The 17,109-nt window shown below is 38.8% G+C and overlaps 1 protein-coding gene across 1 annotated transcript; it reads right to left on the bottom strand.

Annotated features, from left to right (window-relative positions):
- Positions 1 to 3,267: 3,267 nt before the first annotated feature.
- On the bottom strand, positions 3,268 to 14,992 carry slco1d1 (solute carrier organic anion transporter family, member 1D1; the record flags this gene model as incomplete). Its single annotated transcript, XM_080050872.1, has 14 exons — positions 3,268 to 3,481; positions 5,314 to 5,431; positions 5,543 to 5,607; positions 5,800 to 5,984; positions 6,141 to 6,306; positions 6,480 to 6,675; positions 7,276 to 7,440; positions 8,690 to 8,950; positions 10,089 to 10,187; positions 10,296 to 10,442; positions 10,619 to 10,743; positions 11,224 to 11,356; positions 12,229 to 12,370; positions 14,942 to 14,992. 14 exons carry the CDS (start codon positions 14,990 to 14,992, stop codon positions 3,268 to 3,270), a joined length of 2,067 nt encoding a protein of 688 aa, XP_079906998.1.
- Between the last annotated feature and the right edge of the window lie 2,117 nt (positions 14,993 to 17,109).

Here is a 17,109-nt window from a genome sequence, read left to right as displayed (position 1 = left end):
TACAGAAAAGAAAATTACATTTATATATCAAGCATAAAATAAGAAACATTTAAAATGCTATTGACACTAAAGTAAAGCTTCATCAGTGTATTGGTGTAGTAATAAAAGGGGTTACCATTCAATACAATGTAGTTTCCATTGTTCATAATAACAGTAACAATATTTTACATAACATGGTAAAAGATTGAAAAATCAAAACATGTGGAGGATGTAAGCCTCCACATGTTAATATATATAATTATTATATAAATATAATTAAGCCATACACTTCAAACATACTAAGATTAAAACCCTGATTCTTTGAGAAATCATAAGAATGGAATCAAATTCATTGAACCACTGACTAAGGTTGTGAGGACACTGTCTGCAGCGCATGGCTGCCCCTGTCATATCGTCTCTTACTTTTTCACTTTTGAGGGAAATTGGTGCCCGTCTGGTGCCCTTCTGCTCGTCTGGTGCCCTTTTAGTGCCCTTCTACTGCCCTTCTGCCCGTCTGGTGCCCCCATGGTTGAAAAAGTGTTGCTAAAGTGCCCTCTGTGGTGGTGAAAACGAGAGAAAGTGCCTTATTGGCTGCCCTTTACACGTGAACAACAATTATTGAGTGCCCTAGGTTGCCCCTACATACTATAGGCCTAAAAGATGATGATGTGCCCTCTGGAGCAAGAATATGGCAAACCGAAAAAACATAATGCTAATGAGGTGCAGACGTTCCTCTCTTTGGTAGCTGACGAACGGGGAATGCGAAAGAGGGGTTGCTTTCATTTGGCGTCGCTATGACAAACAGCTACATCGAGTGGTGCTTAAATCTCCACTGGATAACGAATCAAAAAGCGGATTAAGAGTATGTCCGTACCAGGTCCGTACCCATAGTGGAAAAGCGCAATTAGATGCCAAGTTAGAAAAAATTAATATTTTCAGTTTGCATAATCCGTTTAAAATTGATATGCATTTTTTGAGCGTTCAAGGTCCGGTCCTCATTCAAGTTTAGGTCATTTCATGCAAGAGAGACGATAATAGTCAGCTATCACCTCAACATGAAGGAAAAGTTCCTTTAACGTTTCCGTAGCTGGCTGTCAGTGGTCAAAGACTGTATGGTAGCGACACATTGAATTTTCTCCAGTCTAATTTTTACTTAAATGTTAGTAAAGATGAAAGCAGCAAGGCATGATCCTTTCTTTGGCTAAAATGTGAAAGTGCACAATGATGTGAACAACTCATTTTTGTGTTTATAAAGTCGCTAGAATAAGCGGAAACAGTGTCTTTGCAGCTACATTTTTTCAGGGGGGGGGGGGGGTCCCCCCCAGACCCCCCTTTTAATTGTATGAGCCCAACCGTTTTTTAACATCTACAGACACAGTGTTTGGTGTTTCGTTACATCACTTTTAATTTAGCTGACGCTTTTATCCAAAGCCACTTTCATTAAGTGCATTCAACAATGAAGTTACAAACTCAGAACAACAAGAATCACGTTAGTACTATAGCTGCAAATAAACCAAATTACAAAGTGCCACAAGAAAGTGCTACATGGAGATGTAACAAGTGCCCCAAACGGGACCTTCACGGCAGCGCTTGCTAAGGTTAGGGGATAGGGCCTTCCAGGCAGTGCTGCCTTTAAGGCTCTGTTGGGGGAACAAAACACCATTGAGTTAGAAAAGCCACTGTGTGCGCTGGTGGGGCCCCATGTTTCCAGAATGTGCCCTTTTTATTTTTTCGCCCCTGCCCTTCAAACAGTCTGAGTCCGCCACTGAACACAGTAAACACTATGTAGCTGCTAAACAAGTGCACATAACATTTGGAGCACGTTTGATTATTCAGCAGCTTCAAACCAAGTTGTCTTTAGGTGAACAGTTGCTAGCTGTATAACCTGTACTTGCTTAGGTAAAAGTGGGTCCTTTTTTAACCACTTGAGGGCAGAACAACCATACAGTAGAGTTTTGATGGATAATTGACAGGCCTATTGCGACATTTGCTGAACATGTTAAAAAATTAAAATGTCACAGGGTAAAAGCTATTGTGAAAATCTTTGTTTAATGCCTATGAATACAAGGACAATCCACAACAATGTAATAAAAAACAGACAAATCTAACTAAATACATACATTCTCAATATTGACAGTAATTATGTAGATATGTAATAATTGATGATAACAATTTAATCAACAATGTAAAAGTATATAACCGAGTAAAACAGTAGTACAATCCAGTTTGAGTTACACCCATGGACCTATAGGTTACACCCCACTCCCTCAGTCCACACCATATACCACAGTGAACTTTGGCAGACAAACACTGGTGAATCTGAGGATTATATGATCGATCGCGACCTTTCACGCTCGTGTAAAAAGCAGTCATGTAACAAGAAGTGTGTGCAATGTCACAGTGAGTCGTCCAGAAAATGTCAAATGTGGTTGTGGCACATTTATCATTGTCAGAGTATGTTTACATGGCTTCAAATGAAAGGGTTTGAGCCTGCAAAAAGTGGTTCTCCTTCATCAGTTTCCCATTTCGGTTAATACAGTTAGATAAGAAGATAGATACCACCCTCACATCTACACAGGGAATCTAAAGCTACTGCCAGCAGCCAGTTAGCTTAGCTTAGCTTAGCATGACACTTAAAACAGAAGGAAGAAGCTAAAAAAAACAATACTTCATGTTTATAAACAGGCCACAAACACACTTTGGTTGTATTGTACAAGTATTTAACACTATACACTCACCGTACATACACTGCATAAATGTTTGCTGTCACTGCATTTAAATCACTTTGAATGTAAAGCTGTAGGATGAGACATGACCTGACTGACGTAACGCTTATTCAAGTACAAATATTTGACATATTTTGTTCTCACATCCTCCAAAACCACACTGAAATGTGTCAGAAGTAGACATCATCATAAGCAAACTGTGTTTCTGCTCAGATGCATTGTCCACGCAGTAGTATAGCATATAGGTCACTGTATGATCCTATCATGTTTTTCTTGTAGTAGAGTTTGTGAGTTATAGTGATTTTCTTCAGATGTGGATTGCGTATCATTTAATGTCATTGAATTGTTTTTCATATTTAAACTGAGCTCTAGTCAGGATCTTTAACCTTTAAAGAGAACAAACAGCAGTAGATGAGGTCCGCACAATATTTGTTTGAAAAAAGTGGTGTGCTGCTCCAAGGCCAAATACTGCTGACACTGTACCATTACCATATCTGGTCCAGTATGGATGAAGCACAGTACTTATGCTGTGGAGATTATGATGTTGTCTCCCTCAAACACCTTAGATAGTGCTCTCCTTGTCGGTGTCTTCCTTGTTTTGGGCAATGTTGATGTTGGCATGTCCCTTGCCCACACCGTTAACCGCCAGTTCATTTTCTTTGGCCTGATTCCTCAGTGCTAACTTCTTCTGTCTCTTGACAATTTTGACGTAGAGGACACCCCACAACGCGTTGGATACAAAGTAGAGTCCAGTAACTAACCCCAGGAATATCATTCTGTAAGCAAAGCACATTGGGAAAGGTTACATTCTGATTTTATTTTTGAGTTTCCAGCAGAAACCACACAAATCTAATGGGTGTATTTATGTTTTAAAGAATCTGCCCACCAGCACTTAGTGCTCATTTATTAACATGTTAACTGACAAGAAACAGCTGTTGTCTGACAGGGGGTTGGTGGAGGGGGGGGGGGGGGGGGTAGTATGTGCGGGAATAGTTCTTGGACAGGAGCAGTGAGTTCCTGGAAATAGACCTGCACATAACCCTGTGTAAAAAGCACAACTTGTAGTTTTTAGACTTTGTCTTTTGTACAGATTAAACAAACAAGATGTGATATATTAATTCATTAGCTGTGAAAGCCTGGGCTTGCAATTCATTTTCAATACAGCTATCTTTTTTTCTTGAGATAACAAGATGATTAACTCTGGAGCTCAAGATAACGGCATCTAATATTATAAGTAATAGGTTTCCTCAAGATAAGGAGATAATGAACTCTTTATCACAAGATAAATCATTAAAAAATTATTAAGAGGTGCTGTTAAACAAACTGTTTCCGGTCTTAATGCTAAGCTAAAGTTGAAGGTGGCTGATGCTTTATATTTAAGATAAAGAGTAATATTGGTTTAAACAACAACACTTTCTCAACAAGTTTAATAATGTGTTACATATTAATGTTTTTATTGTTAAATTACTATGTATTCTAGTGACACAAAGAGTGTTGGATTCATTTAAACTGCACATTACCTAGGGGGCAAAACCCCTTTTTTTTTAAAAACAGACATGGAGCGTTGTAAAAGGTTGTTCACCAGAAATGATATCCAGGACCTTCCAGGATCCCAACCTGGGTGGACAACCTGGTCAACTAGCGGGCCGATAGAGCAAATCAGAACCACTGTTTAAGCGAATGGGGGTGGGCTAATAGGGAATTTTTTTTAACTTATAGATATCATTATGAAACTTTGCAAGTTGATCACTGACATTAAAACAACACATTTTTGTATTACAGTATTTTCCAAAAAGTTTGAATAAATATGAAAAATCATCAATATCTTACTAATGATGCGTAAATGTGCATACCTGCAAAGCCCCAAAATCTAGATGTTGGACAAAAGCAGAGTCAATTTGTTTTTAAATTTTGAAAACAAAAAGTGTCCAACTGCCTGAAGCCTGAATTTGATCAATAACCCATAGAAAATAAATTTTTTACACAGTTTTTTTCCAAGGGAATATCTAGCCGTTTCCTAAAATACCAGCTGGAGACTCCAAAAGTACACTTTTGGTCCATGGCACATGAAATGTAACTGTGTAGAAAATTAATTTTCTATGGGTTATTGATCAAATTTGAACTGTGATTAGGAAAGGCTTCAGGGAGTTGGACACTTGTTTTGTTTTAAAAATTTAAAAACAAATTGACTCTGCTTTTGTCCAACATCTAGATTTTGGGGCTTTGCAGATATGCAAATGTTCGCATCATTAGTAAGATATTGATGATTTTCCATATTTATTTAAGCATTTTGGAAAATACTGTAATACAAAAAGTTTTTGTTTTAATGTCAGTAATCAACTGGCAAAGTTTCATAATGATATCTATAAGTTCAAAACATTCCCCATTAGCCCATCCCCATTCACCCCCATTCACTTAAACAGTGGTTCTGATTTGTCGGCCCGCTGTAGCTTTCCAGCAGCTTGTTGACAAGGTTGTCCACCCAGTTTGTGATCGTGGAAGGTCCTAGATGTCATTTTTGGTGAACAACCTTTTACAACGCTCCATGTCCATAAAATCACTTTGCCCCCTGGGTACATAGTAAATTAATGTCCAGATGTAGGCCTACCTAAATGTATTAGCGTCATAGAGTCTGCATGCTCCTCGGCCTCCACACTGCTTGGTACCCCACTTCAGACATGTTCGGTCAATCAGCGCTCCGAAATAAATTGGAGGAGGTATTCCACCTGAAAAACACACAAAAAATTGCTAAATCAAATAATAAATAGAAGTAAGTATAAAAAATTATTCCTGCCCATAAATTACTAACAAAACCCACATGTATTTTCGGTACTCACCTAGAGTTCTTACTATCAGTGTTTGCATACCCAAAGCCAGGGACTTCAGGTCTTTCTGTATGGACCTGGAAGATTAGCCCAAACATTATCATTATCAGTCAGCCTTTTCAGTGAAAGAATACACAAGATGCAATAGAACCTAAGATAGCAACCCAGTTTGATGCTTGTATGCAAGGCCATAAAATCACTGCATATGCCAAAAATCAATATCTCACCAAAAGGCATAATTTTACCAAAAAAGTGTCATTGTCTCTGACCTGAGCAGTACGATGTATCCTGGCGTGCCCCCACAGGCAGAAATGAAGGACCCCACTACGGACAGGGCCATGTAGAATTTAAATGTGCGATCGCAGTTGCTCTTTCTGGGGCACTGGCCCAGTACTGCGGACATGTTCGCTCCTTGAGTCATTGCCTCCCCGACGCAGGTACAGTTATGAAACACCTGAAGGACCAGAAGACAGAGATGTAAATAATAACCTTTGAATTAATGTTTGTGAAGTTTCCAGTCTAAACCATCCAGGCTCTTTGAAGCCACTGTCAGCAGAAATGAGTATTGGTGTTGCCCCTGTCCTTTTTGCCCTACAAGTTGCCGTCTTACCATATCCTTGCCCTTGCCGGTGGTGGTCTGGCAGCCAGCCAGGCAGGGCGAGGCATACGTCAGTCCGTTGTAGGCGCACACTGGGTCCCATTGCTTCACCGAGCAGGAGCAGCCCATGTTGCACTGTGACAGCAAAGTCTCTTGGTTGTAGGACACTTGATTAGTTCTGGTGCACACAGACATGAGAATGGTGATATTGGTTTAGTCAGAAACCCAGACAATAAAACAACCACACCAACGACAAAAAGACAACGGCTGAGAAATTTTAAAATCTGCAATGCACCTATCCCTTCAGTAACTTGTATGTTTATGTAAAAGGGCGGTGTACATGCCACTCACCCCTGATATGTGATGGTAAGGCCTGACACCTCTGCATTGTCACAGTGAAGAAAGACCTGAATGCAAAGCAGACAAAAGGAGCCGATGGAGGCAGCGATCGACACCCTGGCTGCTCCGATGATACCCAGCTTGAAACGCTTCAGTATGAAACCTCCGGTGATGATGCCCAAAGCTACTGCTGGCAGGTTCAGTACACCTTGATGGATGAATTAATTCAATTAATACACTGGAGATATAGAAAAATACCATGAGATGGAAAATTGCTAAGTACTGAGACAACCAGTTCAGTTAAGAATCTAAATGAGCATCCAATACCCTTTTTTTTTTTTTTTTTTAACATTGTTTTCAATTTTTCCATTGCTTATAACCAAATTAACAATACTAATAAGTGTTTGTATCTTTTATCCAATAATTCAAATATTTTAAGCATTTATCAAATACGTGTAACTATTTCAACCATTTAAATATCATTACAAATTGTTCTGTTAAGCAACTCATTGTTTTTTCCACTGTTACATTTCATAATATTAGGTGATTGTAGAACAATGACTTTAAAATATCAATATTCCAACAACAACAGAGCTAGACGTGCTGGTAAACAGTCATACAAAGGTAATTATAGCTTAGGATGCTACTTTACAGGCACACAAAAGGAGAGCCCACAGTGGGCTACTTAGTGCAAACATTTCAAGTAAACGTTATCTATCGCAATCACACTTCCCTTCAATAACATCATTGTTTCAGCTACAAAATGCAGTTGCCGTAAAGTGAATGGGGGTCAGTTAATGATCGGTACCTATGAGGAAAATGGCTTTGGAGGCTGATTGGCCATAGATTTGCTCCAAGAACTTGGGCTTGAAGGTGATCATGCCCATGAAGCCGTTGACAGACACCAGGTAGGTGATGATCATCATCGTGTAGATGCTGTTTTTGAAGAGTCTCCGCAAAGATGGAACGAAATCTGTCGAACAAGCAAAACAAATTATAGCAAATAGTTTTAATGAACAACACGCTGGTTTCTCTATTATTGCAGTGGTGAATGTAAAAGTATTTCTATTTTGTAGGAAAAAATGGAAGGATTCTTAATTAGATTGAAGGTTTTAAAGGGAAATATCTGTATATTTATTTAGTTTAACCTACTAATATAATCAATCCATCCATCCATATTGTCGTGGAAGTTTTGCTTTAATTCGTTAAACCTTGTGGGATAAATGAACTGAAACTTCTCAATCTAAACAATTTAATAAAAGTAGATAAAACAAACAGAAATCAAAATGCGATTCAGCTGAAAAGGGTCAGACCACTCTTCCCATGAATGAGGGTAGGAGGAATGACAAACATCACTTCAAACTTGCAGCCTTATATGCAACTATATGGGTTTACATCTGTTACATCAGTTTAAGTGTCAACACACATACATCCATTTGGTAAACACATGATAGAAAAACACCTTAACAATGGGTTAGGTCATAAAGCAATTAAACTCTCGAGGAAGTCTTGGGAACTGTTTCCCAAGAACATTCTTTATTGCCCACCCCTTATAAATGGTAATTAACTAACAGAAGGTGTGAACATTATACAATTCACAGATGTCTAAGTAAAACATCACTGGAACTAATTCTCCCGTCACACATATACTGTATCTTGGAGACACTGTTATGTCCGTCTGAAATAATGTTGTGTAATGTATTATGCCACGACTGGGCCTTAGCTTACGTAACTACTATTTCAATGGGTTTCTCTGTTGTGATGTATCATTCAACTCTTACTCTGATTGCTTTGATGCATGGTAGTGAGCTACTGGTCTGGGCTCTGGCTTGTGTAGACTTAATCTGTTTAATTATTAAACACATTAACCCTTACAAACTATTTGAACTGGGATCTTGTTAGTAGTTTGGGTCATGCATTGTTCTACTGCTCATTGATACTGTATCTAATCCTTTAATTCCTTCTGGTCCAAATAAATCATGAACATTGCTTATCCCATTGCTGAAGTTGAGTGGTCTGGAATACAATATTGTAGGATGTTGACCATAAGCCAAGATCCTCTTTAATTTTCTGGTTTACAGAACAATGTTGATCAAACTCCAAGTTATTTGGTTGCTTTTTGAGACCAGTTAATGGGAATTCAGGGATCGATGATAGCAATAGTACAATCTGTTGAGGCGTGTGTGATGAAATGCAGACTAATGAGAAGGCGTAGATGGTACCTTTAGCTAGCTCCTTGAATGTGACTTCTTGCTCCTTCTCCTCGTGATCCAGGTTTTCGTCTGGGAGGAAATTCTCCTTCTCCGTCTTTGTTGCCAGCTCTGTGCTTTTCCCCTGGCTCTCCTCTTCCCCTTGCTTGGGCATGGACTTGGGCAGGAACCAGAATGGGATACTGGACAGCAGGATCACGGTGCCAGTTGCTATGAAGCCCACCCACCAGGCCCCCACCCAGCGGGAGTCCTTATAGTTGATGGTGATAGTGTCTAGGAGAGGAGGACGAGCAGAAACAGCAGATTATAAAGATGACTGTGTCTATAGGACCCTAATTACTAAACCCTCACACTTTCGGTCACTGAGACACCAGTAGGTGTATTGGATAATTCTGCTCTCTTGTTCACAGACTGTCAACACGTCTGATCCGCGCAGTAAACATTTAACTAGACCAATTAAGACACTAGGATGGCATGTTGGGAAATTCTCTTTTCTCCGGAGGATTTATTTTTCTGTATGGCTCTTATAGTGTATTATGTTACTAAACATTTTATATTAAGTTTATACTGTTTCAGGAGGACATTATACTGTTTTAAAGTGTCTCGTTCTGCTTAGAAAGGGAGCAAGGAAAGGAATGAGGATTGCTTAGTGGAGGAAGCCTGTAGGGAAGATTTCTGTAGATTATTCAGCAGTATGCACACAATAGGATGACTCTTTTTGTGAGGGCAATTTAGGACAGTCTGGTTAAGATTTAACAGCTAATTTATTGGCCCCTGGCTAAAAGGATTGTATTAAAGTACTGATCAGACTCTAGGGGATGATTACCACAGGTGTCCTCTGAACAGTAGGCAGTGTCCAGATAGTTAGGGTCCACCAATCAGGGGTTAGGAGGGGCAGATCTTACTGACCTAAGGACCAATCAGCTCACTTAGATTCTCAGGTTAAAAAATGCAGACACACAGGCAGAGGGGAGGTTGGGATAATGGAATTGGCTAACCGGGCATGGCCAGCCTGGTCTGACACAGGCGATGGGGGTTATTTTATCCTAATAAAATACTTTATCCACCTCAACTCATCCCTGTCTCAGCAGACCCATTTCTATTCTTCAAACTAACACCTTTTGTGAATGGACCCCAGAAAATATACTGCACTCTTCACCGAAGACTTTGCCATAGAGGTCAAATGAGAAGAAGGGTAAATTGTTTCACTGAAGATGGTAGGTTTTGTAAGAGGGATTATACAATGTGTAACGGGGTTACACACAGCCAATTGCTCAATATTTGACCAGCCAAAGGGTAGTAATGACCTGTTAGGTAAGCACTAATGATACAAGATAAGGTATTTTCTGAACACTTATAGAATGCACTCTGAATGCTGCGCCACATAAACACATTGAACTTTCCCCCATACCTAAATCCACAGATCCAATGTCCACATAGATCTTGGCAAGGTAGGATCCAAGCATGAAGCCAAACATAGGTCCTAAGATTCCCACTGTATGGATGCAGGCTGTCATATGGAGAAACGAAGAAAGAAATATTATGTTCTCAACTGGTTTGATATGAACCAAGCATTATTTGGATTAAACACTACAGACTTAAGCAAAACATAACAAACCCAAATAGAAAGGAGTGTTCTCTTCTCTGGAGAAGTCATCCAGGTAGGACACACCCAGAGGCATGATGGGAGTCTCTCCAATTCCACGCAGCATGTTTCCCAGGAATACGTAGATCCACATGGACGAGCCAGCTGCCTTTTCACAAGCTGATGGAGGAAGACTGCATTCAGAACTTTGAACAAAACTGTTCATGCTATTGACACTTCTTTTGAGAGCATTGCTCATCTTCTGCAATCTATGAATGTCCAAAAGTAACAAAATGACTGAAATATCTAACCTGAGAGACCTGATATCTAATGCAGTACATGTGTTTGACACATACCTGTTCTGGCCTCTAAATCAGGCGTCTTATCAGCTTCAATCACAGTGTGGTTGGCCAAACAGGGTAGGATGCTTTCACTGATGTTGTCGCCTGTATTGTGAGACACACTGGTCTCATATTTATACCTGGAAAACATTGAGAATGATTAAACCTTTCATAATACATAAGCAGATTACTATAAACTAATATAAAACTATTTAGTTTAATTATCTACGTATATTATAACTGTATCATATATTTAGTAATGGCAGAATTTGATATATAAAGGTTTATTTTTCTTATTTTGTAAGATATTTGGCTAGTAGCCCGAATAACATTAGCAAAAGGTAGTTGTTATCCGTCCCTCAGTTCAGTTGTTAAGCATCTGGCTGCTAGCAGGATATGAGTTGCAGCAATCAGTTTTCATAATAGGCATGGTCTACCAAAACTATATACTGTGTGCAGGGCCGCCTATAAGGGGGAAAACGTGGGACATCTTTCTAAGGGCAGCCAATATGCCTTTGGAGGGCAGGACCCTAACTAATTAAAACTTTATTTTGAACCAAAGGATTCACTAAAACTTCAAAAATCAAGTAGTAATATGATGAAGGAAACTGTGTTCTTACATTCCCTGGAAGAAGTGAGGCAGGGCAATGAGGTAAGATCCAACAGCCATGATCACACAGCCAATGGCAATTAACCTAGGACGATGGAGCTTAGCACCAAAGTAGCTCACAAAGGCTATTACCAGCAGGTTGCCTGGGGAAGAGATTCATTTAAAACAATTAAATTAATTAATTATTGTCTAAAACAAATACTTTCACATTATGGAAAATGTACAGAGTAAGAGAGTAAGATTATTGGACAGATACCACTCTCATTCCTGCATGCTAACTACGTCGTCTCACACCGGTGGAATGCACCACGTTAGTCCGCAATCAGCAGTGAAGAAATCCTACATTTAGTGTGCAATTGAAAGGATATTTATTTTTGAGGTAGCTTTAGTATTGGCGAAAAAAGTTTTTCTGCTGGCCCCCTCTGAAACAGTACAAGGCCGGTACAGTGACCAAACCAAACTCATTAAAATGACTGTGCTGACAGCCATCTCCATAAGGTAACAGACTAACTATGCATAATCTTTATAACCTCATATAACCCCACTTCAAAAATACTGAACTATCCCTTTAACCACTGGTTCATATGTTGGCTTGTTTGTATAGTATATACAAAAACTGAAGAGTACAGACTTCTGGGCAACATCAAAGTGACGCACAACTACAGGAAGTTCCAACCAAGAAAAAGTCCCCTAAAACTTCTGACATTTCACTCGTTTTTCTTAATGGATTTAATGAACAACTTCTATAGTATTTGTTAATTCGTAAGCTTGAGGAGGATTTTATGGATGTCGGCTACCTGACTTTCAGTCATTGTATACTAAGCTAAACTAGCTGTCGTCTAGCTGTAGCTTTATATTTATTTCACAGATACAGTGGTATCAATATTCTCGTCACACTCTCTGCAAGAAGAGCAAAACAAATCTTCATACATTTTCATAATAAGATAGCATGATTGAGCTGAAACATTAATACATCATCCTAAGAGAAATACTGCTTATGCACATGTGCACCTACCCATTTCAAAGCTGCCATCTATGACCCCAATGAGGGAGCTGGGGATATCAAAGCGCCTTTCAATCTGGGTGATGGAGCTCTTCATGTAGGCTCCACCGAAAGCTTTGGCAAAGTAGACAAATGACATAGAGGCCAAGAAGAGCTGGGAAACACACAGACACACACAATTAGCTGTTGTATGAATCACTCTTCCATTTAAAAACAACAACAGTAACAGGACGTTTGATATGATTCTATCAGGTTGAGTGTAAAGGGCTTAGGCTCAGACTAATTCTCAGAATGCCATTGAATGGTGAGAGCTGTCTGTGGCCTGTTTTGAGATGATTAGCTTGATAGTGATCACTCATAAACAACCTCTGAGTTAGAAGATTAATCTGCCTATTTGCAGTTCCAATGCAAAGGTTTTTTAACGAGGCTAATTCAAATACAAAGGATAAAAGAATACCTTGCAGCGATGTGCACAGATACTCTCATGATTGATTAGGTCCACAAACAACAATTAACACACAGTTAGACCAGAGGCCTATTGCATAAAACTAGGATAAGGGATTAACCTAGGATATTTCGGTTATCCTGGCTTGCGTTAGCCATGATCTGGTTGCATAAAAGCGGAGGGACATAAGTTACCATGGAGATTTATCCTTTACGTTTAGCCTGGTCCCGACCAGGCTAAACTTAAAGGATAAACTTATTCTGTTGCCTGATTGGCTCAGTCAGCTGTCACTCCGATCTGAAATCAAGGTGTTTAACAGTTATTCCATGATCTTCCGTGTATTGCTTTATTTTCATTAGCCTGTTTTAAGGTACCACATAAAAGACTGCATTGTCATTTAGTTAAATAGTTATTATTTTTTATTTATTTAACCTGTAATTAGATTAAGATGCAATGATATAAATTATAATAATAATAATAATAATAGTCTGTTCATATTGCAGGCTATATTTATACAATTGATTATCGATGGCAGATGACGTTGCAAGTGTGGGTCAAATAAATTCACTTTGTACTTATAACTATATCGAGGTGCATCTGAAACAAAATTCAATATCAATGAAAAATTCCTTTTTTCAGTAATTGAATTCAAAAAGTGAAACTTAAATATATTCCAGAAATTCATTACACATGAAGTGAAATTAATCTAGAATAAACATACTTTTCAGAAGGTTGACATTTCTGTATTATAAATCCTTTTTCTGATTGGTTGTATGTAACATTCTAATATTTTGAGATACTGGATTTTTTATTCCATGATCAATCAATCATCCAAAAAAAGGCCTGACATATTTCACTTCTTGTAATGAATCTATGAAAGTTTCACTTTTTGAATGGACTTTCCATGATATTAATTTTTTTAGATGCACCTGCAGACTGCTCACTGTCAACTATTTTATCATAAAACAATGCAGGGACATCAAGAACAGTTGGCAGAGAATACATCTCCTGTATGAAATGAACTGCCCCCTGATTTACGGTTTAAACTAGCAAGGCATTGTGGGAAAATGGGCCGTCTTTTCCATTTTTCCATCAGTAAATCTGTGTTCGATCTTTGGGTCTACTTCTGAAAGCTGTGGGCTGGCACTTAACAGAATTACTTACACCTGGCTTGACAAAGCAGCCCCTTTACATCCTGGATTGGCGTTTATGCAACTGACTAATCCAAAGTGCCCAGGCTAGACTTTGTCAAGGCTGGCTTTATCAATCATCCTGGATGTCTTTATTCCACTTTTATGCAACAGGCCCCTGCAGTACTTCACACCTACTTTCAACATTGATTGGATAAATAATCATTTACATTACATTTGTTATAATCTAAGTATATTGGAATCACAGTTTACATGTTATCACAGTATATTTCATCAAATGTCTCAACCTAGTGTGCAGGTAAAGGAAAACATCAAAGTCACAAAATCTTATATGTTCTGGAGATGAAATTAAACAGTGTTTGGCGTAATCTCATATCATGGGGTGCTGATTTGAACCCTTTAAACCTTTTAAAGTTTGTTTGCTTTACAAGTTACAAATACTATTTGCGTACAGCCATATCTACAGCCACAAAAATAATTAAAGATTAAAGGGCATTGGGCTGCAGGTCAGACTATTCTGAGTATATGTTTTGACCACTGCTGCTACTTTCCAAACAGTTAAAGCACCAGAGATTAACAAAAGGTTCCACAAGAGTGCAATACGTTTTTTTTTTTTGTTTGTTTGTTTTTTTTACTTGCAAAGAGGATTTGCACTTTACTGAAATGGACTGGTGTCTCTTTTGCAAGAAATTGATCAATACTAATTGCTGCTACTCAGAGCTGATAATGTCCCATTTTCCTACATAATCTGTCTGTAATCAGTTAAGGCATATTATTAACTGTCATTATATTGTCAGAGTGAAGCAATAAAAACATGTTTATTGTATGGATATAGGTCACTGTAGCCATACCACCAGCCATAATGCAATACTTTGTACTGCTCTATCAGGTGAGGCATTAGTGGGAAAGAGATAATACTGACATAGACCACGAAGAATACATAGAGATATGGAAAAACAAAGCAGTTTTACAGGAAGATTGTCTGTCACAGATTTGGCCCTTTTTTTGTGTTCACAAATGTATTTTTTTGTGTTCACACATGTGCTTTTAAATGATGAATGAGCTCACACAAGAAGCATGCAGCGATATTCCCTGACACTGTACAGGGAAAGGGTAACATTTCACCAACCTTGAGCTTAGAGCAGCAAGCCTCACGTGGTTTTTTGGACTCTACACTCATGATGCTGCTGCGTGCAGAGTCAAGGGAGCTGAAATCACACCACCAAAGGACCTGTAGCAAGATACGAGAACATCAGAGTTGGTGGCACATTGTGTTAATTTAATCTGAACTGTCAAATACATTTTCCTCAAAAAATATGAAAAATAAGCAAAGGAACCTCCATTAGTCAAATATTTTTGTCTTTTCACCTACTGCATTACGTGTTAAATAAAGTAACTGATGATAAAGACTTCACTGTGAGTTTGTGAAGCACACTTATAATACATACACACAATTGTATATTGATTATAATAATATGAATATTGATTCACGAACCAGTCACACATACTGCTCTGTATATATTTTTTAATATAAAATGTTTTAAGCTCCTGATCACAATGCAAACAATATAATAGGAATTTACAAACACAACCAAAAGTGAATTGAAGAATATTTCCTCAGTGCATCTTAAAGAAGAACTTAGTGCAGAATTAGAAGTTGTGAAAAATCATAAAAAAAGTATTTACCTTGGAGGCAGTAGTGGTCCTATGAAGGATGTGGTGAAGTAGCTGATTGTACCTGGCAGGACTTTGTGCTCAAAGCAGGAGTCTTATCACAAACAAACTATCACATCACCTGTAATCAGTAACCCAGCCACTCATGTGCACTTGTTGATCATGTCAATAAAGAGCCCTCCAATCCGATCCCACTCATAGAAGCGCGTGCACACACACATATAACTTAAACGTGACTGGTCCTGTTGGGTAAGGTCTGTTGGGATGCATGTCCCAGCAGCCACCGGAAGGTTCGCAGGTTCACCAAATGTGTTCACAGGCCGCACACACTCGCACATCCTCCTCTGTGAACATGAGAAGCCATCCTTTTGAACGCACAACAAACAGCAGCAGCGTGAAGCTGGCCAAAGCTTATTTTACAAGTCTGCTGTTCTCTGTCAGCCCGTGTTTTTCAAAGACTAGAATGCCTTCCTCTCCTGGATAAATTCAGCTTTTGTAAGGTTGGGTGTTTCCTTGGACTGATCAAAGTCTTCCTGTCCTATTGATAACTGCTAACAATGGCTTTGCTCTCTGTGTCCTATTGGCTGAGCAACACATCCCATCCCCTGATAAGACTTGTTGGTCAGATTAATAAGATATTCAATGAAAAATACCTACAAAGCAGGCCAGGTTCTAGACAGTTAGGTTAGGGTGGGCCTGTAGAAATTTTAGGTGGGCACACTGGGCAGAGAGACCGAAGCTGCGAGCGCGCGCAGAGACTTTTTTTGCAGACATTTTTTGCCCTTGTAAGATCTCTGCGTCTGATTTTTGGCACATTTACTGTGAAAATTTGAGTGTTGCTGTGTGGGAGATTTGATTCTTGCATGTTTTTTTTCCAAAATGAGCTGATAGAAGAGAAAGCTTTGGGACTGGGCAACCTGGATGGTGGTAGTCCAGAGCTATATTCTATACACACTATATAGATATACAGGTGAAACTCGAAAAATTTGAATATCGTGCAAAAGTTCATTTATTTCAGTAATTCAACCTAAATGGTGAAACTAATATATTATATAGACTCATTACATTCAAAGTGAGATATTTCAAGCCTTTATTTGTTATAATTGTGATTATTATGGCTTACAGCTTATGAAAACCCCAAATTCAAAATCTCAGAAAATTAGAATATTACATCAAATCAATAAAAAATTATTTTAAATACAGAAATGTCCGCCCTCTAGAAAGTATAATAATGCATATGTATTAAGTACTTGGTTTGGGCCCATTTTGCACAAATTATTGCCTAAATGCGGGGTGGCATGGATGCTATCAGCCTGTGGCACTGCTGAGGTGTTATGGAAGCCCAGGTTGCTTTGATAGAGGCCTTCAGCTCGTCTGTATTGTTGGGTCTGGTGTGTCTCATCTGCCTCTTGACAATACTCCATAGTTTCTCTATTGGATTCAGGTCAGGAGAGTTGTCTGGCCAATCAACACAGTAATACCATGGTCAGTCAACCAGTTACTCGTGGTTTTGTCACTGTGGACAGGTGTCAAGTCTTGTCGGAAAAAGTAATTCAGCATCTCCATAAAGCTTGTCAACAGACAGGAGCATGAAGTGCTCTAAAATCTCCTGGTAGACAGCTG

Source organism: Ammodytes marinus (genome assembly GCF_949987685.1).
Source record: "Ammodytes marinus genome assembly, chromosome: 22".
NCBI classification, from domain to species: Eukaryota; Metazoa; Chordata; class Actinopteri; order Uranoscopiformes; family Ammodytidae; genus Ammodytes; species Ammodytes marinus.
This window is presented reverse-complemented; position numbering and strand designations above follow the sequence as displayed.